General features: G+C 49.9%; 1 protein-coding gene across 1 annotated transcript in view; it reads right to left on the bottom strand.

Moving 5' to 3' along the window:
• Nucleotides 1-27455, bottom strand: part of Ksr2 (kinase suppressor of ras 2) — a 354619-nt gene that overhangs the window by 181569 nt on the left and 145595 nt on the right. Inside the window, exon 4 of the mRNA XM_027949191.2 lies at nucleotides 24262-24775. Coding sequence (XP_027804992.2) covers nucleotides 24262-24775 — 514 coding nt within the window. The remainder of the gene's footprint in view (nucleotides 1-24261; nucleotides 24776-27455) is intronic.

Here is a 27455-nt window from a genome sequence, read left to right as displayed (position 1 = left end):
TCCCTGTTCTCCATGGAGACACGTCGGCCCGCTAGGTTTTACTGGGCAATGTCAGGAGACATCTCTCGTGGTCACAACTTAGGGAGGAGGATGCTACAGGGTTGAGGCTGGGGAGGCTACTGAGCATCCTCCAAATCCCAGGACAAGCCCTGCCCTCATCACGAAGAATTATCCAGCCCCAAATGTCAACCGTGCGGAGTCTGCGGCCGCCTCAGGTCCCGGCTTCCCTCTGGGAATCCAGAAATTCAACCCAAGGCCCTGATATTCTTTCCGGCACCCTTGGCAAAGCTCACCTGGCAGCGAGCAGGTATCTGGGGAATTTGCCTCTCTGTTGCCCCTGGATACATAAATCCTCATCTAAATGCACGCTCACACTCAGGGTTTCAAGATGGCAAGAGACACAACTTTCTCATTAAGGGGCACAGCCTCCGTTTCTCTCCACTGAGAGCAATTAGAACCCGTGCTCCCCAGCCGTGGAGCACAGCTGGGATTAACAGCCGTGAAACCCCCGGGGCAGCCCACGCTCCAGCACCCAGGATCCCTGAGCTGTGAGCCGCTCCCCCTGCCTCCCCCCCTCCCCCCAACAAAATGCCACATTCCAGAGGGACCCAGAGAGGAATCCCCCATTTCACCTGAGAGCTAGGAGGGACGAGGAGCACCAGAGCAGGATTGGGGGACAGAGCACAAGGGGACAAAAGTCACCTGGGTTGAGTGTTCCACCAAAAGCAAGGGCATCCTCCCCACCTGATCCCAATAACAATCGTGTGAAGAAGTCGTCGCTGTCCCCATTTTATGAATCAGTGAACTTTTTCCTGTAAAGGGCCAGAGAGTAAATATCTTGGACTCTCCGGGCTTGCAGGACCCTCATGATTATTCAACTCGGCCTGAAGTAGCACATCAGGAGCCCCAGGCAATGCACAACAATGCACACTTCATCTATCCATACGTCTGTCCATCTATTCATCCGTCCATGCAACAAATATTCATTGACAGCCTAACATATGTGAGGCCCTGCTGAGGATTCTTCCGACAACTGTGGCCACACTGGTCTTCATTAAGTTCCTGGAACATGCAAGAGCTTTCCTCCCTCAGGGCCTTTGCACGTGTCTTCTCTCTCCCTGAAACATGCTCCCCCCATCCCTTCCCCTATATCTACTCTCCCCGTGGTCATTTTTCTGATTTCAACTTCACTTGAACAACAACAAAAAAAAAAAAACCCTCCATGACCTCTCTAACATTCTCAATCCCAATCCAGTTTTCCTTCTTTCGGGGGCACTTTGAACTCTTGGAAATTACTGCATTTCACTGCAAATTTGTTGGGGTGTCAGCCTCCCCAGGAAGCACATGAATTCCAGGTGGGCAGGGATAAATTCCTTCTCGTTTGCTACTAGAGGCTCGGCATTTGGCAAAAGACAGATGCTCAATGGTTATATGAACTTAAACCCAGAAGAGTTGATTCCAAAGTGTGGCGTCCACTCTCTACGCCAAGCACGGCTTAGACGGTGCCGTCTGATCGGCAGCCACCAGCCACATGTGGCTAGAGAGCCTCTAAAATGTAGCTGTCCTGAATGGCAAAGAACTAGGCAGATCATACACCAGACGTTTGGGAGCTGGCCTACGGAAAAAAGAAGGCCAAGTACAACTTTTTAAATTGGTTACACGCTCAAATGATATTTGGGGACCGATTGGGTGAATTCGATGATTGAAATCAATCTCATTGGTTTCTTTTCCCTTTCCTAATGCGGCTGCTAGAAAATTTTTAACATCAAGCCATCTGCATTCCTGGTCTGTCAGGTGGCACTGGTCGAGGGGGCCGAGCGCCACTCCCCAACTTGGTCCTAATTAGCTCTCTGACCTTGGTCCAGGCAATTAACCTCCACAGGTCTCAGTTTCTTTATGCAACAGATGAATGCAAGAATCTCTGACCCGACCGCCACACGGGACTGGGAGGCAGCTCCAGTGAGACGCTGGCTGTGGCAGAGCCCCAGAGAAAGCTGTTCTGGAACCAGAGCTTCCGGCTCCTTCCTCCATCTTCCTGTGATTTACTCCTCTCTTACCGGGGCCTGGACACATCACCCCACTTGCTCCTCCTTTCCCAACTTCTGACCCTCATGCTCTGACTTTTGAAGTCCCTGTCGGTTCCTCTTCCCAAGCAAGTTTTCAGAATTTCAAAACCTAAAGAGTTGAGCGAGACAAATTCAATGCTGGAGTCCTCAAAGTCACCAGAGTTGGTGTGACGGCCACCTTCTTGCCCTTCTTCGGGGATGGCATTTCAAGTAATGATGGTGCCGAGGGAAACGAGGCAGCCTCCTCTTGGATCACAGCTGCATGTTGCCAACGGCACCTTGAGAGAGCAAGAGGTGGAGGCGGGGTTCCTTTGACAATTTTTAAGCACCTAGATCCAACTATATCTGAAGCCAACCATCCAGAAGAACTTTGCCATCAAAAAAGCAACAAGCCAGGTGCGGTGGCGCACACCTGCAATCCCAGCGGCTCAGGAGGCCGAGGCAGGAGGATCGTGAGTTCAAAGCCAGCCTCAGCAAAAGTGAGGTGCTAAGCAACTCAATGAGACCCTGTCTCTAAATAAAATACAAAATAGGGCTGGGGATGTGGCTCAGTGACCGAGTGCCCCCGAGTTCAGTCCCCAGTAACCCTGCCCACCCCCCCAAAAAAAAAAAACCCAACAAACACATTTTGTGGGAAAAGCCTGGTTAATTATGATTTAATCAAGGAAAAAAGGTCAAGGACAGTGCATTTTGAAAGGAATTTATTTTTGTGACTTTCAATTAACTAGAAACTCCACCTGGATTAACAGCACGTTGCCTAGAGTGCTCAAAGATACTGCGACAAATATGTTGTACCTAGACCATGAATTAAATGCAAACAGTCTCTCCTAACGTCACTGGGAATGCAGGGGATGGGGAGAAAGTTCCCAGCTCTGGAATCATTTGGCTGAAACTCCGTGGCCCAGTCCGTGGAGGGGAAGAGATGCTCGGGATTATGAAGTTTCAGCCGAGTTGGAATGATCCAGAATCGGATTATGGGCCTTTCGATTAACGTAGCTTTGAGGTTTTATTCTTGTTACTAGAGAGAAGCCCCCTGTAGGAGTGTCACCAGGAGACGCCCACCTCTACCCTGACTCCTGGCCCTGGGCACTCCTCAGCCAGCCCTCGAGCACCTCATGGACAGATGGGGAAACCGAGGCACACATGGCCACCAGAAACAAAGCCAGTGACCTCAGAAGCCCAGCTTTGCCCTCGAGCCGGGGGCCCTGCCAGGATGACGAATGAGCCAGCTGTGGTGAAGGCCCTGCAGGTTGGGAAAGCAAACGGCCACCCACGCCTTGGGGACCATTTTTGGCCTCTTCGGCATGTGGCTTGATTATACCCATCAACATCAGCCCTGCCAGGGCCCAGCGCCTTGACCTCCTGGTCTCCCCACAAGAGAGGACTTCCAACCTCCCGGCCACCCACCCAGCAGCAGACCTGGTGGGCTTTCTGTTTTGGTGGGTTTAAGGAAAATGGCTTTGTAGGGTTTAAAGTGGTGACCTGCCAAGTTACCCCTGAGCAGCAGATCCACTGACTCGGGTCACACCAGGTTTACATTTGAACTCATTGGTGACCTTTCAAAAAAAAAAAAAAATAGGAAAATTTCCAATAGAAAGAAACCCTCACCTTTCCCTCCTCTTGATAAACTGGACAATTCAGGACCTGCTCTCCATGTGGGGACAGTCAGCCAGACAGGCAGAGTGGCTCCCCCTGCAGGTGGGGGCCGGCCGTACCCGTTAGCCCCACTCCCCACCCTTCCCTACTGTGATTCATTGACCCTGAACGTCAGTTGCCACTCATCTCACACTAACGAGGCCCTCTTCACCCATTTGAATCTCTTGCCTGAACCTCTTAGGTATTAGGGTTTGCACGTGCTACAAGAAGAAGATGCATTAATCGCACAGTAATTTTTTTAAAGCAAAAATTCCAATAACCAAGGAGCCAAAATAAGAGCCTCCCCGCTGCTTCTGCCTTTGTCTTGTGTGACGATATCGACAGGCAGAGTCTGGGACTACAGGACTCTTAGAGGCATCTGAGGTCCGTGTGTGGCTTCTTCTCACCCCTAGAGTCCCTGTCCACCTGCAGGGACCCCACCAGCATCACTCCCAGCCCCTCTCTGCCCCTCGGTCACTCCCTCTCTGAGGACAGAGGGACCCAGTAGCTCTCTGAAGTTTGGAAGTTCCAGGAGAGAGGTGGCAGGTGGAGCCCCCTTCCTTCCCCACTCTTCTTCAGACTGGGGACAAACTGCTGCAAGAAGCACAGGGTGGACTTCCGCAGACGGGCTCAGCCCCGCAGAGCCAGGCCCTGCATGGGGAAGTCCCATCAGCCACAGGGGAAGCAGGGCTCTTTTTTAGGTGTCCCAAAGACCTCGGTGGTCACCCAGGCTGACAGCTATTATTATTATCACCATCTTTGGGAATCTCATGGGGGGGCTATGCACCCTCCAGCCCTTAGCTCTACCCCAGCCGTATGCTGTGGCCGCACCACTTTCCTTCCCAAGCTCCACCGAGTCTCCGCCAAGTCTCAACCTTGAGTGACCTTGTTACACTAAGAAATGCCCAATCTCACATCCTGACAGAGGGCTCTGGTGAAAAAGAGCAGGGCCCAGTCCTTGCCAAGGGAGCCAGACCTAGCGGAAGGTGATGGGGTGAGGAACGGCTCCTAGAAGAAGCGGCATTTGAGTCGAGCCCTGAGATCGAAGGGGAAAACTGACATTAATTAAAAAGAAAGGGAGAATCCAGAAAAGAGGATCCAGGCAGAGGGTAGATCATTGGCAAAGTCCCTGAGGCAGTGGGGAGGGGGGATTTGTGTATGTAACACAGGTGGCAGAGACAGGTGGCCCAGAGATCCTTTTAGGGCCCATTCAGTTGTGGGAGCCACACTTGGGGTCGGGATTAAGCTTTGGCTGAGTTAGGCACAGGGACTCCATCCCATTTCCCACATCTGGGGAAATTTCTCTAAAGAAAAGAAAGGAGAGAAGGTGAGGAATCAGATGCACCCAAGTGCTCACAACTGTGCCACCCGTAACCCAGAGCCCTGAGGCAACGGGGAACTCTCCGACTAGAAGAGGATGCGAGAACCAACAATGTCAAGGTGATGCCTTGTGCCCACCTGGAAACGGAAACTCGAGTTGGAATCAAAATTTGGGGAAACACTTAGGCTACGATGAACTTCCATTCATGGATGTAGTAAACACAGAAGGTTATGGGGTGGGAATTCATGATGACAGTGTTCCTAGGATATCTCGGGGGGATTCTTCTACTGTCCTAGAATGATGGTTGAGATCCAAAGCTAAAAACAAAAGATATACACAACTCCACTATCTAAAGAAAGCTGCCCATCAGTGGGAGTTGGGGACAGACTCCTCTCCACAAGGGTAACAAAGAGGGGCAGGGTCAGTCCACACCCCAATAACCACTGCCACCGGTTCTCCAGTCTATAGATGAACAGGAGAGGATGGGTTAGGGTTTGGATTTGATCTTTAGAGGGTATAGACCTTTGGAGAGAATGAATGGATTCACCAAGAGGAGACATTCTTTTTTGTTTTTTTTAAGAGAGAGAGAGAGAGAGAGAGAGAGAGAGAATTTTTTGATATTTATTTTTTAGTTTTTGGCAGACACAACATCTTTGTTTGTATGTGGTGCTGAGGATCGAACCTGGGCTGCATGCATGCCAGGCAAGCGCGCCACCGCTTGAGCCACATCCCCAGCCCAAGGAGACATTCTTATATCCCGGAGGACCATGGACATTCCATTTCCTAAGTAGAAACTATGCTTAGCTATGGATCCCTCAGCCACCCCTTGGCGCTACCATAAAGATAGAAGCGGGAAGAGTTTGAGACCTATAAGACAGGGAGTCTAGTGTCCAAAAGAACTTTCTGTGATGGTGAACATGTTTTATTTCAGTGTCATCCAACATGGCGGCCACTGACCACATAGGACTATTGGCCACAAGAAGTCAGACAGGTATAACTGAGGGAACTAAATGTTTAATTGCATTTATTTAGTCTAAATTTAGGTAATGGGCATGTGTGGCTAGCAGCTCCCACCGGACAGTGCAGGTGGAGATATTTCCACAGGTGGGAGATGACCCGATAAGTGAACACCTGAGAGAACACGGAGGTGGGGAGACTGGAGAGGAAATGGGGTCCTTCTTCCTCCATCCCAGGTCTCGTCTCCCTCAGAGACTGTGTGAAAGTCCCCACTTGTTCCCACAGCTCCAGGGGAAGGCCAGGGCATAATGGATGGGTGGGAGTTATCTATCTCCAAGTGGCCCCCAGCAAAGGGACCAAAAGTGATTCACTGTGGAGTCAATGGGACAGGGCGGCCCCTCTGAGGGAGGTGGTTCTCAGAGACAGAGGAGGCTGTCATTATGAGCCAAAGAAAACCATACCCACCATTTACACGGACCCCACCCTCCATGGAAGAACGAGACCAAACCCCAGGCACCCGAGGACAGCCGGCTCTGCGGTAAGTCCTGCCAACCCCAGGTGAATGGATCCATCCAAGCCGCCATTCATGGGAGGACACAGTCCATATATCCCGGTTAAAGGAAAAGTAACCTGTTTCTTTCCTGTTTAGACTTCAACAGGTTTAGGCTTTTCAATAAACCTATCGAAATGGGTTTCGGGCCCTCGACGCTTTCATAAATGATGTAAATGTCACAATAATCCTGTGAGGGAGAGATCATCATCTCCATTTTACCAAGGTAGAAACCGAGGCTCAGAAAGGTTGCGTGAGTCACCATGATCCCAAGGCTAAGTGGCATGGCGGGGATGCAAACCCAGGGCAGTACAGGTCATCTTTTGAATAATAAAATTCTTATTATTAAAAAAAAGCTAAGAAAATAATATCCATGAAGATGTAAATGCTACTGAAACCCCAATCAGACCGGTACCTGAGTCAACAGTATTTTTCCGGTGTCACTGCCTGGTTTTGACAACCCGCTGTGGTTACGTAAGATGCTGTCGCCTCATGGAGCTCGGTGCAGGGTACAAAGGAGGTCCTGTACCACAGCCTCTTAGGAACCTTAAACCATTTCATAATAAAATTTAGTTTTTAACAAAAAGCTAACAAGGCTTTGGTTTTTTTTTTTTTTTGAACTTATGTAAAATGATGCTTCTGAAGGACTAGAAGAGAAACCGAGAAAATCCCCAAATTTGATTACATAAGTACCTTGGGCTCAAGCTGTCTTGAACCCAGGTTCTTGGCATGATTTCAACTTGCTTTTATAAACAAAATATGTTTGGGGTGGAGGGAGTAGGAGTTCATGGATGGCTTTCAAACTGCACCTGAAAATAAGTTGCCAAGGCTCCTTGGATACCAAGATAGCAGGTACCATAGAGATGGGTCATATGCAAATCCAAACCCTGCACCTTTCCTAAATAGGATGCCATGGGCAATAGCATCCTCCCACTCAGCCCTGGGGCAGTGTGGAGCTTTAGGTGGGTTTGCTGCTGGTGGCTACACAGCAAGCATCTTCTCTAGATCATCAGCCACTTTAAAAAAAAAAAAAAAAGCCTTCCTCCGCTCCCCACCCCCCCTTGCATGCAACTCTGGGCTGCTGCATGGCTCAGAGCCACGTCAAAGGGGCAGGACAGGGGGTCTGCAACCCCAGGACACCATCAGCATCCTCAGCCAGATGCCCAAGAACAGACCAAGAATAAACAGCAGAAATCGTCAACACAGACAAGGAATCCATGCCTTGCAGCAATGGTGGCTGGTGGGTGTTCAGCCCTGACCAGGGTGAGTCATTCATTAGTACAGAAGAAACATGACCTTTCTCTGTTGATTCCAGGAAGACTCAGAGGTGGGAGGGAGGGATTTCAAGAAGTCAACAGAGTCAGAGACAAGGGGAGAAACAGGCTTCACCAATCTGTTTAGATAGGATGCTCTCAGAGCAAGCTGGGACCAAGAAAACTGGTTAAACAAGAACAGAGATGCAAAGTGCCTTTTATCTCTGGCTTAATCACTTCTCACTCACTCAACACACAAGAGAAGGCATGCTAGCTTACTTTTTCTCTCTCAATTGCACTCACCCCAAGCCCAATGAAAGAGAGGAGAAGGAGGGGCGGGGGAAACAAAGAGATAAGAGAAGAAGAGTCAGAAGGTCAGAGAGACTACTGTCATCAAGACAGCGTGGTCTTTCCACTCTTGTGGATTTGCCTCTTCTTAGAGGCAAATCGATGGATGAAACAGAACAGGGAGTCTCTTGAAAGAGACATGGCCGATTGCTATATGGCCAAGATACCGGGTATTTCTGTGGGGAATGGGTAGGCTTTTCAACAAATAGTGCTGGAAAAAAATCGGAGGTTCATGTGGAAAATATTAAGCCTTCAACTCTTGCCATAGGTCATAGGTAAAAATTAACGTGAGATGAAGCCATCATAAAAGTTAAAACTCTAAAGCTTCTAGAAGAAAACAGGAATGTGTATAGGGGCTTGACAGACTTCTAGACCACAAAAGGCATGATACAGAAGAAAGAAACCATAAATTGGATGCCATGAAAATTGGAACTTCGGCTCTTTGGAAGACAATCATAAAAAAGTAAAGAAAGGTGCACCTGGGGGGGGGGGCAGAATTTTCACAAAATGCACAGCTGATAAACGACCTGCAACACCATCAATAACCCAGTTGAAAGACAGACAAAAGATCTGAATGGATAGTTCACACACAGAAATGGCCGGTGAGTCCACAGATGGATGCTCAACAGCTCTAGTCATTAGAGAGAGAGAAATTAAAAGCCAACGAGACACAGCTTCAAACCACAGTTAATTTAAATCATACAGAATGAGGAAGTCTGAACATCAGTGGTAGGAAGGACCCAGAGCAGGGCTTCTTGACCTTGATGCCCTTGACATTTTGGGCTGCGTGGCTGTATCCCGGGGACGGCCCCATACACTGTTCAAGTTCAGCAGAACCATGGTCTGTGCCCCTTGGCATCACCACCCCCCAGGTTATGGCAAACAAAAATGTCCTGGGCTATTTCCAAACATTGTCTAGGGGGCAAAACTGGCCCATGCAGAGGACCACTGGAGAAGAGCCCCTGACCTCTCCTCCTGACCATGGTACCGGGAAAGGGGAGACCCCTTCTGAGAACAGCTCGGTGGCTTTTCATAGAGCAGATGAATCCATACGCTAAAACCCGTGGATTCCACTCTTCTCCCAAGAGACCTGAAAACAGGTGTCCACAAAGAGAAAACCTGTACAAGAGCGTCCATAGCAGATGTAGGAGGATTCTCAGCAGCCCCCAACTAGAAACACTCCAGGCGTCCATCCAAGTGAGTAAAGAGGGTTAACTGTGTTCCCCCAAAAAACACACACCCCAGTACCTGTGACCTTATTGGAGGGGGTTACCAGGGACTGAACACAGGAACCACTGAGCCATATCCTCGGCCCTTTTTATATTTTTATTTTGAGACAGGGTTTTGCTGAGTTGCTTAGGACCTCACTAAGTTGCTGAGGCTGGCCTTGAACTTGCTATGCTCCTGCCCCAGCCTCCAGAGCCACTGGGATTACAGGCGTGCACCACCGCACCTGTCGTTTACCTTATTCAGAAGCAGGGTCTTCACAGATGTAAACAAGTGAAGATGAGGTGGTACTGGATTAGAGTGAGCCCTAAAGCTAATGTTGGGGTGTCTTTAAAAGATCAAGGAGCACAAGGGAAGAAAGCCACGTGAAGGCTGAAGCAGAGTTTGCAATAACACAGCTACATGTCAGGGATCCTGGAGGACTGAAGGGCGCCACCCAACACTGGAAGAGATAAGAAAGAATCCACCCCAGAGCCATCTGAGGAAGCACAGCCCTGCAGACACCCCAGTTTGGGATTTCCGGCTTCCGAGTTTTGAGATAACATACTTCCGTGGTTTTTAAGTGACCACATTTGTGCTATTTTGTTACAGCAGCCACAGGAAACTCATACAATGAGGAAGGATCGATACATGGTAGCAGATTCACACAGGGAAATATTAGCAACCTGTAGTGAGAAAATAATACCAAAGAATAAACTGATACCACCTGTGGAGGAATCTCCAAAACAGCATGTTGAGTGAAAAAGAGTACATACCCCATTTACATGAAATTCTAGAACAGATCGAAGTCATGCGATAAAATTCAGAACAGTGGTTGTTTTCGGGGCTCTGGGGAGGTGACCGGAGGGAGACATGGGGGAACTCTAGGGGGCGAGCAGTGCTCTCTGTCTCGATTGGGGAGGTGGGTACCTGGGGATGCATGTTTATTAAAACCCATTGAACTTAAAAATCTGTGTGGCTTTATTGTATCAAAATTCTGTCTCCGTTTTTCAAACGGCAAATAAAGCTAAAGAGACAAGAAAGGCAAATCTGAGAAGCAGGTTCCTGTTTCACAGCGCTAAGGGGCAGATCAGAGAAACGGAGGGAGAAGGCGAGGGTCCGATGAGAAAGAGACCCACAGGCGAACACACCTGTCACTTCGTCCCACCTCCAGCAAGTTTTGTCATTCTTTGTGACACTGGAGCTCAAGGCCACAGTTAAGTAGACTCACAGATTCTTCACAGGATGCCAAGTCTGCAGAGCTTCTCACAGCAAATTGGCTAGAGCAGACATCCCAGCTGCTGGCCATTATAACCTGGGACGGAACATTAACTTCTGAGAGGCCCCTGTGGCTCCCAGAGAGCCTCCAGCCTCCTCCCCCTTCAAGAATATTCTCAAAAACTTAAATGGACCACTGAGAGAGATTCAGAACAGTGTGTCCCTGGTTAAGCCATCACGAGATCCCCCAGCACCATGAAACTGGCCAAGCAAGGCCAAGGGCCGTCCGTGCGGGGTCTGGCGCCCAGTCTGCACTGAGCCCTCATTTCCCGTGATGCTGGGGGCCTGGGTTGAGCCAAGGGCAGACACAAGGAGCTCAGTCGGGAAGGAGTCGCGCAGGGGATTCTGTGCTGCCCCTGCCCTCAAGCAACCCAAGCCAGGTGGCGGCTGCAAATCTGGGGAGAGGTCAAAATCATCAACGTTGGCATCAGATAGTCCAGAGTTGGAGTGGCAAGACTTTCCCGACCTGGGCTCCCTAGGCCACACTTCCTCGTCTGAGAAATGGAGGGACGGTAGCCTGGTGCTCAATAGACGCTAATTTCTCTTTGTGACATGCAGCCAGCAGCTCGCACTTCAAAGCTCTGCTAGGAGGATGAGCAGCAAGGCACATGGAAGCGTTCTGTCAAATGCCAGGACTACAGAAAAGAAAGCCGCTAGCTGGAAACGTCCCCATCCGTGAGAGAGGGAGTTTGAACCCTCGCAGAGTCTGCGACCCGAGAGGCCCTGCATTTACCTCTCCCTGGAACTCCCCGCGGACTCCATGAAAGCATCTCCCTCTGTGCTTTTATGGCAGCTGCCCTGGGGAAGGGTTCCCACGAATTCACATCCCAGGCTTGGCTTGCAGTGGGGTTACGAGCATCACGTGCCTCTGACAATAAAGAGCGCGTTAGGAATGTTCAGACTCCCAACTGCAGGTCAGGACGCTTCTAAGAGATTCGTTGACAAAGAATATCTCCCCTGGCTCCAACCACATGCTTCCAGATTTCTGCCCAGCAGGACCAGGGATGGACAGGAGGCTGCAGGTGCCATCAGCCAGGTCATCGCTACCTTAAAGGATCTTAGCAATGAGGTCCCTGTCAGCAACTTCTATTGCCCTTTCTTTGTACCAGGGAAGTTGGATTCTACAACTGGGGAAACCGTTCTCTTCATTCATTCACGCAATACACATTTATGGCGCCGTTAACTATGCACTCAGTGCTGCTTTAAGCAGAGAAGTAAAAGAGAGGAATAAGAGAGGATCCCTACTCTCAAAGAACTCACAGGCCCGGAGACAGGGAAACAACAGGGACCTAGAGCCCACTTCTTGGACAAGTGGCAGACCTGGAAAGGTTCACTGTGGAGACGTCCCAGCACAGGGACAGTCAGGAGTTCGGCCTCTGGGTCAGATGGACTCAGGGGTGTATCACACTTGTCACTTTTTAGCTAGGATGAGAGTCTCCAGGAATCTTCTGAGAGAGCCAGACAGTAAATATTCCAGGCTCCCAGGGCCATGCAGTATCTGTGGCGATGACTTAAATTTGCCACCGTAGCATGAACACGGCCACAGAGAACCTGGAAAGGAAGAGATGCCACTGTGTTCCAATAAAACTTTATTTACAAAAGCAGGCGGAGGGCCGGATTTGGTCTACAGGGGGCAGTTTGCTTCTGAGTAAGGAGATGGGATCTTGGGCAAGTTCTAGAAGCTTCCTATGGCTCCATGTCCTTCGCTACAACAGAACAATGGCAGTAGACCTCCTTCACAGATTTAAGTCGATACCACGTTATTAAGTTGATACTACACTTAGCAGCGAGCCCATCACTTGGGAAGATGCAGTAGATGCCAACTGTCTCTGTTTTTATGACCAACTGTGCGAACAGGATGTGCAGCCAGGGGCAGACAGGGGCGAGGGTCAGTGTAGTGCAAGGGCAACCACGGGCAAAGGCTCAAGGCCGAGCCTCCCTCTCATGCCTGTTAGAACCAGGACAAATCCCACCTAACCTCCCTGCCAGGCTGAGCCCATGTCCAAAAAGCTGTGCAAAAATGTGGTTCCAAGTCCTCACAGACCTCCGATGAGACAGATGATGAAAGACAATCAACCTGGACCTTCCCTGGGCAGAGGATGTGTATCTCAGTATCCCCGTTCAACTCCAATGACAGTAAAATGTTTTAAGTTTCCAAATCCTGGAAAGCGAAATCATAGCTGTTACCGACCACGGGTCCCCTGAGATGTCACAGCTGGGACAGGCACATCCCAGCCTGAACTGGTGACTGAACCCTGGGTCCACGAAGCCATATGCCACATGCCGAGTTTAGAAGACAGACACAGAAAAGCCACCTTCCTCATGTACAAAGGACAATCCCCAAACACCTCTGTGCGGGAAGGGGCCACTCAACATCTGCTTCCTGAAAATCATTAAGCAGCGCTGTGGAAAATTAACCTCGCCTGCTCTGGAGGCTTCCGGGGGCCTGGCCACGGTGCCAGGGGGCCCGGCTGGGGGCCTAGAGAGTTCTTAATATTTTTATTCTTCCTCTATTAATTTGAGTTAATAAATACCTCCAGCCTAAGGGGAAACAGGGGGAGGGCAGGGGGCTCATTACCAGCAACCAGACAGGCCCCAGCTGCGTTCCTTTTAAATTACATGGTCCTAACGGGGCCCCAGGGGGAGCACTTGGCCAGAAGGCCATCGGAGGTGACGCACGCAGGAAAGTGAGTGGCACCCGAAGAGGGTCCGGGGCTCCCTCTCCTGACATCAGCCTCCAGGAGCAGATGGCAGTTCCTCCCACCGACTTCCACTCAGCCGTGTCACCAGAGCCCCTCTCGGCCATGTCCCGGGAGGCACAGTTATACCTGCAAGAATTAATTATGGAAAAGAGGAAGGAAAGGGCTCAGAGCGGCTGGACTGAAGCCCTGGGGCCTAAACACAAGGCTAAGATGACGCATGGCGGGTCGCGGCCCTCCACACAGTCCTTCTGGAGCGCCATCCTCAGGAGAAACCCCGGACTTGCCAAGAGCCCCTGCCCAATCCTCCCCTGCTGCCCCGCCCCGAACCACACACACAAGCAAGGTCCAGCTGCAAACCAGCCCCAGCGCCCAGGCTTCCGCTCTGGTCCTGCCCGGACACGTCCTTCTCTCTGCCTGGCCAACTCAGTCTCCCTTCAGGCCTCCTCGTACAGCCAACGTTGGTGAACGTCAGCCCCCAGGTCAAATCCGGCCCGACACTTGTTTTTGTAAATAAAGTTTTATTGGAACATGACCATACCCCTTCATTGGCACACCACCTGTGAGTGCTTTTGTTTACAACAGACCAGTTGAGCGAATGCAACAGAGCCCATGCGGCTGCAGAAAGCCTGGTGTATGAGCTCCCTGTCCCCTTACCCCGGAGCTGGCCCGCCCCTGTCTTAGATGGCAGTTCCTCCAGGAAGTAAGTCATCCCTGGGTCCTGAGGATGTCTCAAACCATCCCCCTCTGGGCTCTCCAGACCCCGTCTTCTCCCCTTCCCAGCCCTTTCCGTGCTGAGTTATAACTGGTGTCTTGGTTCTGATTCTGCTAGAACCTGAGCTCCTTAGGAAGATTAGATTTTGCAAGTCAGGGCCCCAAGATTCTCGCACAGCCCCCGGACATCTCATAGGCACCAAAGACGAAAGTTTGTTGAATGAAACACACTCAATAGATCCTCCCAGCTGGAGTACAGTGGAATTTACAATGATTGGTACCGAGCGCTGGGTAGGGCCTGATTGTACTGTCGGGCAGACCCAGGACCGGCCCCTGACCCAGCAGGGAGCAGGGGGGTCCCCTATTTAAAGATGGTCTTGACTGTTTTGTGGCGGAGGCTACTCATGTGGCTTTGAATAGCTTCACCATCACGGCCACCAGTTTCTGTCTGCATTTCCAGGGCTCGGCTGTCCCCTCGCTTGATCCTGCCTGTCTCGGGGTGACTGTTCCATGTCATGCTGAGAGCTCACCTCCCCTGGCTCCCATTACCTCATATCAAAGTGCTGGACAACTGCCCCTGTGACTCAGATCGCCATCTACAAGCCCAAGCACAGTGGAGAAGCTGGCCCTGGGAGGGATTTCCATGGCTCCCCATTTATCACACTAGAAGGTCCATTTCAAATTCCATTAAAGAGGTCAGATATCAAAACAGGGAGCTGCATTTTCCAGCAACGTACCTCCCTCTAGAGTGAACTGGATTGGGGGGCATTTAATTTGGAAGCCGAGTGACATTCCCTCCCAGAAGGCTGGCGCCTGCCAGTAACAAATCAAGAGAGAGAGAGAGAGAGGGAGAGAGGGAGAGGGAGAGAGAGAGAGAGAGAGAGAGAGAGAGAGAGAGAGAGAGAAAAGCAAAAACTCAACAAGATCACCACAAAGAAAGACAAAAAGAAACCATAAATTCTACTCGGGGCCCCCAGGGAACGCTGCTCTTGCCTGCCCACAAGTCCACCTCTCATTGCCAGAGCCTTGATCCTGAGACTCATTCTAATTCTCTTCCTTTTATTATGTTCATAACAATAACTATAATTATGCATTCAAGAGAGCAGGGCCACACAAAGCATGTCACTCCATTTGTGGTTAAGCAGCCCCTGGTTTTCGTAAACAACAAGGCCAGGAGGAGGACACTTCTGCATGATGGGGGGACCTCAGAGCACCAGAACACCACAGGGTGCCCTGGAATTGCAGCCAGGAAATAGGTTTAACACTCTCCGCCTGGTTTTCCTTCCCCCTCTGTTTCATATTCTAAGTCACGCTCCCATCGTGAACAGAAAAGTATGTTCTAATCAATACAGTTGAGGACTTTGGGGAAGAGGGAAATCAGAGTCGTTGAACAGACCAATTTTTTTTCAGGGTGGGAGGTGTACCAGGGATTGAACTCAGGGGCACTCCGCCCCTGAGCCCCATCCCCAGCCCTATTCTGTATTTTATTCAGAGACAGGGTCTCACTGAGTTGCTTAGTGCCTCGCTTTTGCTGAGGCTGGCTTTGAACTTGAGATCCTCCTGCCTCAGCCTCCCATACACACCAATTTTGACGAATTGATAGTACTTTCCCAGTGTTGTGTTGAGAAGGATTCTAAAGTCATACTGAGATCCTCCAAGAATGTCCCCCCCCCCCCGAAAGGACTGCGGCAATTGGCCTATAACGCACCAGGGATGCCAGCTCTGGCCTTGGTCGTTCAACCATGCTCAAGTCAGATCAAAGTGCTCACTGAAATGCCTACCCATTCTCTATGTCCAGCCAGCTCAAACCCATCCTACAACATCCTATGAAAATGTCACCTAATGTCACGTATTTGCTTTGGCTTTCCTTTCTGCTCAGGGAAAATAAACGCTCTCTTTTCTGTTTGAAAATGTACGGTGATCACACCTGTCACCTCTGCCTTTCCCCCACCTCTAGGACTCTGGCACTTTCCAGATGACTAGAGGAATTTCCATCTCCTCACACTGTGAGGGTCTGTAAACAAGTCTGGATGGCACCTGGCAAAATGCCAGAGGGAGTGGTTTGTGAGGTAACGCCAGCCAGCCATTAAGTGTGGAGATTCCTTATTGGTTGACTGCTGTATCTAGTTTATGATAATTAAGATAAGCTGTGTGGAATGTATATATACCCCTCCTGTCCTGCAGTAAACGGCTCCCACTCCTGCTGTATCAATCTACACAAATTGCTAGTCACCCCCCGGTTATTTTGCTGCAGCCGGACTGCGGCATCACACATCTCCTCTTGTGGCAGGAGTCATACCACATTCACCCCTGTGTCCCCAGCATGTCCCTGAGTCCCCGACTCATGCTAAGAACCTAGTAAACATTTGCTGAACTCATGTTCCATTTGAACAGTCCCAGCCCACCGTCGTCTCATCCAAGAACCTTTAAAACTCACAAAGATAAATTTCCAGAGGGGAAGTTCCAATGAGCTTCCTCCAGAGAGGGCGCAGGACCTCCCTATGCAGAACCCAGCTCTGGTCTCAGGGGAGAGAATGGGGACCGGTGCTCGGGAGACACTCGGGAGACACAGGGTCCCCCAGCAACACCCACATCTCCAAACTCCAGCTCCAAACACAGCGTTCCACCCCTGCAGCCCTGTGAGTGAATTTCCTCCTCACTGGGAAATTCAATCCAGTCTTTTGTGGTGTGAATCCGACTTTCAGGAGGGACTTTCTGAACTTCAGGGGCACCTCGGTCCTGCTAAGTACAACCTTATTTACAAACTGTCCCTTTAAGTGGGCATTTTGAAGCTTCATCTCAGCAACACACAGCTGTGGATCTGAGGTTCAGTTACACTTTTTTTTTCTAAAGACACTAAAGTATGGACTTAATTTTAAACGTTCAGAGTTGTCCTAGGTACATACCCCTGACAGTCATCTGCAGTGGTCTGAGCCCCAGAGTGTGAAGACTATCGCCCCCGAGGACAGCCCCCTAAGAATGCAGATACAAGCTGCACCCTGACCCTCCCACAGGACTCCGGTCACAGTGACTAAGACCCAGGCCCCAGTGGGGAGGAAGTCAGGACTCTCCAGGAAGCAGAAGGGTACGGCAGTTAAGAGCAAGGGATTTAGGGTCCCTCGGAGCTGTCTTGGAACTCCAGCTCCCCCTTCCCAGCTGTGACCCTCAGCAATGTGCCCACCGTCTCTGATCCTTGGTTTCATCGTCTATAAAACGAGCCACATTGTGTGGCTGCCGTGGAGACGGACAGAAAATGCACTGAAGTCCTTAGGTCCCCAGCACGTGGAGTCAGGGACACTTTTACAACCTCCACGTACCCTGGTGTGTTTGCACTGAGAGCACAGAAAAATGTGCACAAATGTCCACGCAAATACCACACCATTTTACATAAGGGACGTGACCACCCATCACAACCCTGCTGTGATTAACTGGGTGGGACTATGGCAGGTAGGAGGTAGTGGAGGAGGTGGGTCACCAAGGGCAGGCCGTTGGGGTTTCTGTGTTGTCCTGGGTGAGCCATGTGTGAGTGTGTCTCTCTGCTTCTGGTGCCGTGTCCTGAGCTGTGTCCCTCCTCCACACCCTTCCGCCATGACATCCTGCCTCACCTCAAGCCCAGAGCGATGGGACCAGACATCTGTGGACTGATCGTCTCGTTTGACTCACCTGGCAACATTCACGTCAGCTAGAACGGAGGGCCTGGAATCCAGGATGGGGGGGCACCACGTGACGGCGAATGGGAAGTCGGGGAGCTTGGACAGAAGTTTCTTAAGCAAACTAACCACAGTGTATAACAAAAGATTTCTCAACAGCATGAGTTTTATGAGAAATAATTGTATCATGTGTGATGTTTGCAGACACACAAACGTGTACCTATCCATATCCGTGTTTATATACACTCTACAAAGCAGGGAAGGCCTTATCAAAGACATGGCTGGCTCAGATAAATCTAGTGGAGCATTTGCTTAACATGTATGTGGCCCTGGGTTGGATCCCCAGCATAGAAAGAAACTTAGCCTGAATCAACAAGTCCACAAGACGAGACCGTTGAAATGAAGCTGTGGGTGAAGCTTCTCTTCTCCACAACATTCTCCTCTTCTGCATGAGAACTTGACCTTGGGCTCTTTCTAGCTCTGATGCCGTCAATTCTTGATAAAGAAGAAATGTCGCTGTGATAGAGGGTTTGGGTGTGGCTTGGAGGGGAGGTGTCCCCCCAAAGCTCACGTGTGAGACAATGCGAGAAGGTTCACAGGAGAAGTGACCAGGTTGTGAGAGTCTTGACCCAGTCAGTGAATCAATCCCCAGATAGGGATTAAGGGAGGGTCACTGGAGGGGTGGGTGTGCCCCAGAAGGGTCTCCACCCACAAAATGGCTCAGACCATACCAAGGTCAGACCCCATGGCTATGGGGTCTATATTTTGTATATGGAGAATGGAGTGCCCCCCCTTCTCTCTCTCTCTCTCTCTCTCTCTCTCTCTCTCTCTCTCTCTCTCTCCTTTCTGATCACCCTGTGAGCTGCTTCCCTCCGCCACACTCTTCCTCCATGATGTCCTGCCTCACCTCGAGCCCTGAGGAATGGAGCCTGCTGTCTGTGGACGGAGACCTCTGAAGTCGTGAGCCCCCAAATAAACTCTTCCTCCTCTACAAATTGTTCTGGTGGGTCTTTCAGTCACCGCAGCGAGAAAGCCAACTAAAACAGAGGCCACACGGCTCCTAGGGGAGCTGCCTCTCGTGGGTAGGCTGCTTTTGAACGGGAGCTCTTGGTATGAACCTGTGATATCTGCCAAGGAAGCCACAGCTCTGGGAGTCCTCGGTGGCACTGCTGTCATAAACAGGCACGTCCCTGACAGTGACCCTGGGAGCTAGACTGACGGAGTCATTACAAGAGCGAATGTCCCCTAAGCCGGGCTGGTTCAGGCACCTGCTTAATGTGGGTCTCATCCATTTGTACTTGAAATTGCCACTTGGAAGTGAGGGGCACAGAAAAATAGTCCCCTGTGGGTGACAGAATAGCTGCCGGGCTGACCTCGTCCTCTGGGGGTCAATCTGATGCCAAGCGTATCTCCACGCTTCCTTGGTCCTGAGAGGGAACGCTGCAGGGGCAGATCAGAAGCCCTCGGATTTTAATGAATATTCCACGATCCGCAAACCCCTGGCTCTCCTCCTGCCCTCATAAATACATGAGTATTCCTTGTGATAATTAGCACAACGATCCGTAGGTGTGTGCCAGTAGGTTTAAGTGCTGGCACATAATTACTTTTCTAACAGAGGCAAAAAGATCTCTCCTGAAATCTGATTTACATAATGAATCTGTTCCACCAAGCCCCTCCCCCCACAAGCCACCGACAACTTAGCCTGGACCATTCAGGGAGTCGGAAGCCTCTGAGTGCCGGGGTGGCTCTCATCCAGCCCGGTTCTCCCTGCTCACAGCAGCCCAAGGCTTTGACACACTGCCCCAGAAGGGTCTCCACCCACGAAATGGCTCAGACCATACCAAGGTCAGAAAGCAGAGACAGGCACCAAGAACATTCTAGATGGGCTTTGGCACAAACAGGGAAACTTATAAAAGGAGTGAACAGTGAAAAGATCATAAATGCAACATTCATGTTTATGCACGACCAATAAAGGCCAGTCACATTAGCTAAGGGACAGTGTGGCTCCAATTATGAGGAAAGGGAACTAGATTTGTAACCCCTGCACTCAGAAACCTGAAGAGGGGTGCGGGAAGATCCAGATCAAAGTAGTAATAGCAGTTCTCTATGGCAAGGGTGGGGTGGAATTGTACCTTTTATTGCTTACATTTTACGTTACTTGTATTTTCCGAATAAAGATGTATCTGGGAATTACTTCCAGAATTAAAATTGAAGTTAAAAATAATCTTTAAGAAAAATTCACACACATACACACACACAAAGATTTACAATAGAATTTCTTTTTCATGCTGAGCTCTTATGCATTTAGAATGATCCAGTTTAAAAAATAATAAAATGATTCTGTTTAAAGAGATGAAACTTAACCGTTTTATATCCTGTGACAGGAAAGAGCGAGTCCTTGGTCTCACAGGCAGAGAGAGGAATATGAAGACCTGCACATCATTGCACACTAAGAACTGCTCAGGGCTTTGCCATCTGGCAATGCAGCCATGGTTGGGATCCTTAGGATGAGGATCAAGTTGGCCAGAATCTTTGTGATGGCTCTATCTTAATTTTCGAAAGAGCTAATTGTAAAGACACGATGGTGGTCTTCTCAGATCAGGTGGCCACAAGCCAGAGTGAAATCAAAGAACGTTGACTATCAGGCAGAAATGTTGGAGATTCTTGGAAGGTCCCCATGTCTATATCTAACTGTGTCTATAGGATTCTATTCAAAGATCTATGTTGGTGTTTCATTAGGGTCCCTTTAGGACACTTTTAAAACAGATTTTTTTTTTCTGTCCTAATCTCAATCTCTAACCCCCCAGTGAAATTTTAATGACACATTTTGCTAAAAATGATAGGTAGCACTCTTTTTAATGGCTGGATAATATTCCATTGTATATATACACACCACATTTTCTCTATCCAGTCATCTGCTGGTGGGCATCTAGTTTGATTCCATATCTTGATTATTGCAAGTATGCACAATTATCTTGTGTTGATTAAAAGTAGAAAAACAAATATTTGAAAAGCTGGAAATGCTAACTACCCAGATTTGATCATAACATGTTGTATACATACATTGAATTATCACACTGTACCCCATAAATAGATAGGTATGATTAAAATGATACTAATTAATAAAAAAGTAAGTAAATAAAAGTATGTTTTAAATTTAATGACACAGATCAACTCTATCTGACCTGTTTTATACTCTAGCTCTTCAGGGGACCACAAACTACAGTAACATCCGGGTCTTCTGCCTCTCCCAAGAACCAATTTTTGCCCCCGGAAGAGGTGATTTCACCTTTTGGAAATGCATGCTCTATGTGCACGCCAGATACAGGTACAAAAAGTGAGAGAAGCCATAGAAACCTTCCATTTCCCTGATAATATTTCCTAAGTTGTTAAACTTCCATAAGGAGGTATTACTGTCACTAGAAAAAATAAATAAAGCTCTGTGTGTGTGTGTGTGTGTGTGTGTGTGTGTGTTTTAGTAGTGCCAGGGGAGTGTAAAACCACAGGCTGAAATTCAAATGCCAAAAAAAAAAGAAAGAAAAGGAACAGAAGAAAGCAAGCTGCTCTTTGAGGACTGTCTGGATTAAGACCACGGCTGCGGCTCGTCTGCCAACACACCTGGGCAGCCAGGCTCCCAGGGGAGACGGGCTTCAGGATGCTGCTAATGTTTTCTGGTTTTCTTGCTCTGCTCACTGAGAAGGCCCTTGTGGGGCTCCTGGAGACCTAAATGAAACTCAACCAGACCATCTTGTAAATGCCACCGTGGTATTCCAGAGAAGATCTAAACCCAGGCTCCCTCCAACCCAGGACCTCCCTGGGCACTGTGTGCTCGGAAACCTCACAGGAACCAACAGTTTTGAAAGACCGGGGGGACTGTTTGGAGAGACCTGTGCCTTCTGAAACAAAGGTGGCTGAGAGTCAAGGGCTAGCACCACACTGGGGGCAGCAAGCCCCTGGGGCAGAAGGAGAGAAGAAACCAGACTGAATGAAAGACAGCTCCACCCACAGGGTCCTATATTTGATAGATAATTTGAACAACTTCACAAAACAACACTAACACCTTTCATACGCAACATATCCCATGTATTCTACTCTCGGCCAGTCTGTTTCATATTTTAAGGGCTGGTCACCACCATCCACTAATAGGTCATAAGCTCAGATTGAAAAACATATATGTACCCAACCCTCCAGTGCACAGACGAGGAAACGGAGACTCAGCAAGGTCAAATCCACGGTCCCAAGGCTACATCCCGCCAGAACCAGGATCAGCTCAGACGCAGGGAAATGCCAACTGGACCAGTCTAATCACTCGCACTCAACCCAGTGGAACGCCTCTCTTGGTTTTTTTTTTGTTTTGTTTTGTTTTTTTCCCAAACACCCAAAGGCCAGGTGCCCTGGTTCCCTGTGAAAGCCAGATGGTTCCATGGCACTATCCACATCACCAAACTGACCCCTGTGTTCCTCCCCTGAGCGGCTTCCTTGCCATAAGCCTCAGCATCCCCAGAGGTGGTTCATGGAGCTGCCGGCCTTGAAGAGCTGAGCTTGCTCACTGGACAGAGGAACCCCGACGGCGAGGCTCCCACCCTGAATCCTGACACATAATTTCCCAAACGCACTGAAGGTGGCCGCCCTGATTGGTAAGACCTTGGGGAGGGGGGGGGGTCTTCAGCATTTTCAGACAAGGTGAACCAGCACTTAAAATCCACCTTGTAGATTTAAAAGATTATGGGTCCAGCGGCTCTGTTTGCTGACCAGGGTCCACCTAACTTCGTGATGCGCCCAGGGAAGGGGTGAGGGAGGCGCCGAGAGGGAGCAGCAGATGCCAGGCGCCGCCCCCAACCTTCCCTTAACCACGCCCCCAGCCCTAGGGGGACCCTCCCCAACCTGCTTGCCAGGAGGCCTCAGCAGCCCCCAATCTCTGTTGCTCTCATAAAACCAAGAAGATCAAACTCAACCGCCATCAGAAAAGTGTCTGGCCTCTGCTCCAAGATCTGAGGTTCCAAACATGCGTGCCAGGTCTCCACCTTAGGTTCCCCCAGGCAGCTCGGATGACCATGCTAAAGTCACAGTCACGTTAAGTCTTCCATTTAAATTGATGTGGGGTCTTCTCAGTACCTTAGAAGAAAGATCCACTCTCTAGACCATTCGGCCTGTAGGCCAGATCTGGCCAGGCACCTGCTCTTATAAATAAAGTTTTCTTGGAACACAGCCCCGCCCCTTTGCCTGCCTATCTTCCTGGCTCCTTGGCTTCTCCAACACGGAGCTGAGCAACTGCAGGGACTCTGGCCTGCAAAGCGGAAGTACTTACTCTCGGGCCCTCAACGAGTCCTGGACTGTCTGATAGGCTCCTGCTTTTTTCTTTGCTTTTTTAAATCGTAAAATACACATAACATGAAAGTTGCCATTTTAATCATTTTTAAGTGCCCTTTCAGGGGCATGAAGTGCATTCGCATCACTGTGCAAACATCACCACCTGCACCTCCAGAGCTTTCTCCTCCTCCCAAACTGAAACTCTGTACCCGTCAAATAACAGAGAATCTCCCAGCTGCCCTCCCGCCAGCTCCCGGCAACCACTGCACTCCCTCTGTGTCTGTGGATATGAGGACTCTGGGGACCTCATATCTGTGAATTACACGCTATTGGACCTTCATGTCCAGCTTCTTGCACTTAGCAGACTGAGTGCAAGGTTCTCCCAGGTTGTAGCAGGCATTAGAATTTCCTTCCTACGACTGAATGATATTGCATTTGTAGACCTGTGAATTACGCTGCCATCTGCTAATTCTTGAGCTCCTCTTCAGCACACGGCTCCGGTTGGCCAGGGGCCTTCTGTCAGCTCCCCCAATGCCTCGGGCTTCCCTTCACCCTCAACTGAGATGAGCCTCAGGGGCCAAATTCCCACTGAATTTCAAAGACCCCCGTAGAGAAAAGAAGACTATCTCAGAAATAGTATTTTCCATGGATTCTATGTTGAAATAGTATTTTGACATATTAGGTTAAGTGACGTGTGAAAATCAGTATCACTTCTTTCTTTCTAATGTTCATCGGCACCCAGAAAAAGTAAGGCAAATAACTCGGCTGGCATCCTGTTTTCCAGGGGTGTCCCTGGACTAGATTCTGCAGGGGACAGCAAACTTCTCCCCGAGGGGGCCTGGTGGGAAACAGTTTGCTTTGGGGCTCATATTTTTCTCTGCAGTTGTTACTCGGAAGCAGCCACAGACCATTCATGAAGGCATGAAGCGGGGGTGTGTTCCAATCCACTTTATTTATAAAATCAGGCCACAGGTCAGAATTAGCCCCCAGGCCTCTAGAATACTGATAGCATTTAAAAAAAAAAAAAAGTCAGTTCTAGAAAATCCCACTTTCTGGAACTCTCAGTGAAAAGCCACTTTTGATTCAGCAGGAGCTGGGAAACACAAGTCTTGGGGCCACCAGACAGCCCCTTGCAGCCCAGGCCCCGCCCATGGAGCCCAGGCCCCGCCCATGGAGCCCAGGCCCCGCCCATGCAGTTCAGGCCCCACCTACACAACCCAGGCCACGCCCACGCAGCCCAGGCCCCGCCCACGCAGCCCCTCTGTGGCACTCACTTGGGCGTGTGCGCCTCGTCCACGCGGTGACCCAGCTGGAACTCGTGGGATTTGCTCCTGTGCAGCGCCGTGAACCCCGGGATCAAGTGGATCAGCTTTCGGGAGGAGGGCGGCGGGGTCCCCGGGGGCTTCAGCTTGTTCTTCCTCCTCATGGGCGGCGTGCCTGGCGGGGTCACAGTGGTGACGATATTCGGGGTGCGTGGTGGGGTGCGGACTGCGTGCCGCTGGCGGGGTGAGGGGGGCAGGGAACGGTGGCCCGATTCCAGGGGCGGCGGCGGGCACAAGCCTGGGTAGGCGTCCACGGTGAGCCTGTCCACGTGGGTGTACACGGGGGCCCCCGGCGTGGGGCTGGTGTGACACAAGTGCTGGACACACTTGGACTGGACCCTGGGGCTCTGAGAGAGGTGGGTGCGGATCCACGGGGTGGGCTCCGGAGGGCACACGGGATTGTTCTCCTTGCCCGTCTCTGGGGTGGGCCACTGGATGATCCAGTCCTGCTTTGAAAGGTTGCCTCCTGGGTGGAACAAAGGAGCAGAGAGACCGAGGGTCAGCCAGGGGAAAGCCCGTGAGTTCCCGGGATGCGCCATGACGTCACATGCACGTCACCTCACATGCACATTACATCACGTGGGCCAGCGGGCCACGCGACAGCATGTGCACCTCCCATGTCTAGTTCCATCATAGGCAAGTCACGCCCTCGCAAATCACATCGTGTGCATGCTCCGTAGTAGGGACATTACACACTATATATGTGATATCGTCTGCATAGGGTGTGATATGCTCATTATGTCATACACATATTACATCATAAGCACATTTACAAAATCCAGCCAAACCCACTTGGCCCCTCCAAGAAGTGAATGAAGCCCCCTTGTTGATCTTACCACCCCCATTCAATATCCTCCTCTTCCAAGGTTTCCCAGCACTGGGAAACTGGGAAACCGGGTTCATAGCTCAAAGGCCCAGAAAGGCACATAAGTTCATCCCTGCCTGTTGAGCCGTAGTGTCAAGGTGACTGAAAGGATTTTTGAAGATAACTTTACCTTCAGTGGCAATTTTAACACCTAACCCCAGCCAGAGATACATGAATCTTCCTTCCCTGACAGCTTTCTTCCCAATGCACCCTCACTTGGGACCTATGTTTCTGAGCACTCATTTGAGCATCTGTCCAACAAACATTCTCCAAATGCCGATGATATGCCAAGTACCACGCTTGGAAAAGGCATGACAGGAAGACATAGCCCTGGTCCCCTGGGCTTCTATTCTGCAGAAGCAGAGATCGGACACACCAACAGACCTGCTCACTGGAGCATTTCACGTGGTTATAGCTCTGGCAGGGAAATAAAAGGAATGCTGTGATAAACCGAGTTTGGTGACAGTGAATGGATAACCAACCAACTGTGGTCCAGACACACCATGGAATACTACTCAGCCATGAAAAGGAACCTAAGGATTGAACTAAATGAAAAAGGCTAATCCCAGAAGGTTGCCACACTGCCTGACCACTTAACATAGCATTTTTGAAATGACAACATTTTAGAAGCAGAGTAGATTGCTAGTTGCCAGGGGTTAGGGATGGGGAATAGGAAGAAATGGATGTGGTTGTGGGAAAAGCAGCAACAGAGATGTGCAGAACCCAGCATTTTCTACTATGGGGCTGGATACCTGAATCCACCCAGTGATTACATAGAAGAATCTACCCAGTGATTACATAGAAGAAAATACACACAGAGAGATTGCAAGTAAAACTAAGGAAATCTGAACAAGATCAGTGGATTGCATGGAAATCAATATCCTGGTTACATTAGAGTCTTACAAAATGTTACCGTTGAGAGAAACTAAACAAAGTGTATCAGGGATCCCTTTGTTATTTCTAGCAACTGTGGTGAGTCTAAACAGTTTCTCAATTTAAAAATTCTATTAAGAAATTAAAAATGGGGCCCTGCGTGGTGGCACAGCCTGTGATCCCAGTGACTCAGGAGGCTGAGGCAGGAGGATGGCGCGTTCAAAGCCGGCCTCCACAAAAGCAAGGCACTAAGCAACTCCGTGAGACCCTGTCTCTTAAATAAAATATAACATGGGCTGAGGATGAGGCTCAGGGGTCAAGTTCAACCCCTGGTACCAAAAAAAAAAAAAAGAAAGAAATTAAAAAATGGAGGTGGGTCTGGGAATGCCATCTAACAAAGTGGCATCTTTAGGACAAGAAGGGGATGGCCATGTCAGCAGGCAGGGGCAGGCACACCAGCGGGTACAAAGGCCTGGCGGTAGGAAGGCTTGCTGTTGTGGTGGTTGTTTTAAGACTTCTGAAGGTTTATTAGAAGGATGGAGACTTTTCAAAAGAATCCCACTGTAATGAGCACAGATTGAGGTTTCCAGCCTCATATCAGGTAACTAAGAAAAAAAAAATCCAATAGCATATGAACATTTTTCACTCATTTACCTTAGTGATGGTACACCTGCAAGTTTGTTCTAAAGATTCAGACTCTCAGGCAGCAAATATACAGCCTTTCTTCATCCTCCACGCCGAGATATAAACGTGTCAGGGTCAAAGAGCACCAAAGTACAGGCTTCAAAACCACGTCAGTGCCGGGTGCCGTGGTTCAGACCTGTAACCCCAGCAGCTCAGGAGGCTGAGGCAGGAGGATCTCGGGTTTGAGGACAGTCTCAGCAACTTAGTGAGACTGTAAGCAACCTAGTGAGACCCTGTCTCAAAAGATAAAACAGAAAGGGCTGGGGACGTGTCTCAGTAGGTAGTTTTTCTCAGGGTGTGACCACAGTGTGACTACTGGCCCCACAAAAGGCTGAAGGAACCCATGACAGATAGGCCCCACCAGCCCAGGGACAAAGGCACCCTCCTCCATGAGCCCCATGGAAAGTCTGGGGAGTTGGAGGAGGCATGACCCATGACCCACTTAGATTCATTTCTCAAAGATCACTGGGGTCACTGCACGGAGAAGGGGATCTGATAAAAGGGTTTTGCACAGACATCGTAACCAATGATGTTGGCTCTGAAATTGGTGGCAGCAAAGCCACTGTGAAGTGGGCACCTCTGGAGGACAAACACCGGGTGTTCTCACTCGTTCACAGAAGCCCAGAAGTTGGTCTTGGAGAAGAAGAAAGGAGAGGAGGTGGGGGCTGGTGGGCCGGGCAGGACCGCAGCGGGCGGGGGGAAGGGTTTCCGTGGCTCAGCAGCG

The sequence above is a fragment of the Marmota flaviventris genome, chromosome 1 (genome assembly GCF_047511675.1).
Source record: "Marmota flaviventris isolate mMarFla1 chromosome 1, mMarFla1.hap1, whole genome shotgun sequence".
NCBI lineage: Eukaryota > Metazoa > Chordata > Mammalia > Rodentia > Sciuridae > Marmota > Marmota flaviventris.
Note: the sequence above shows the minus strand (reverse complement) of the source record. Positions and strands in the feature narration are given on the sequence as shown.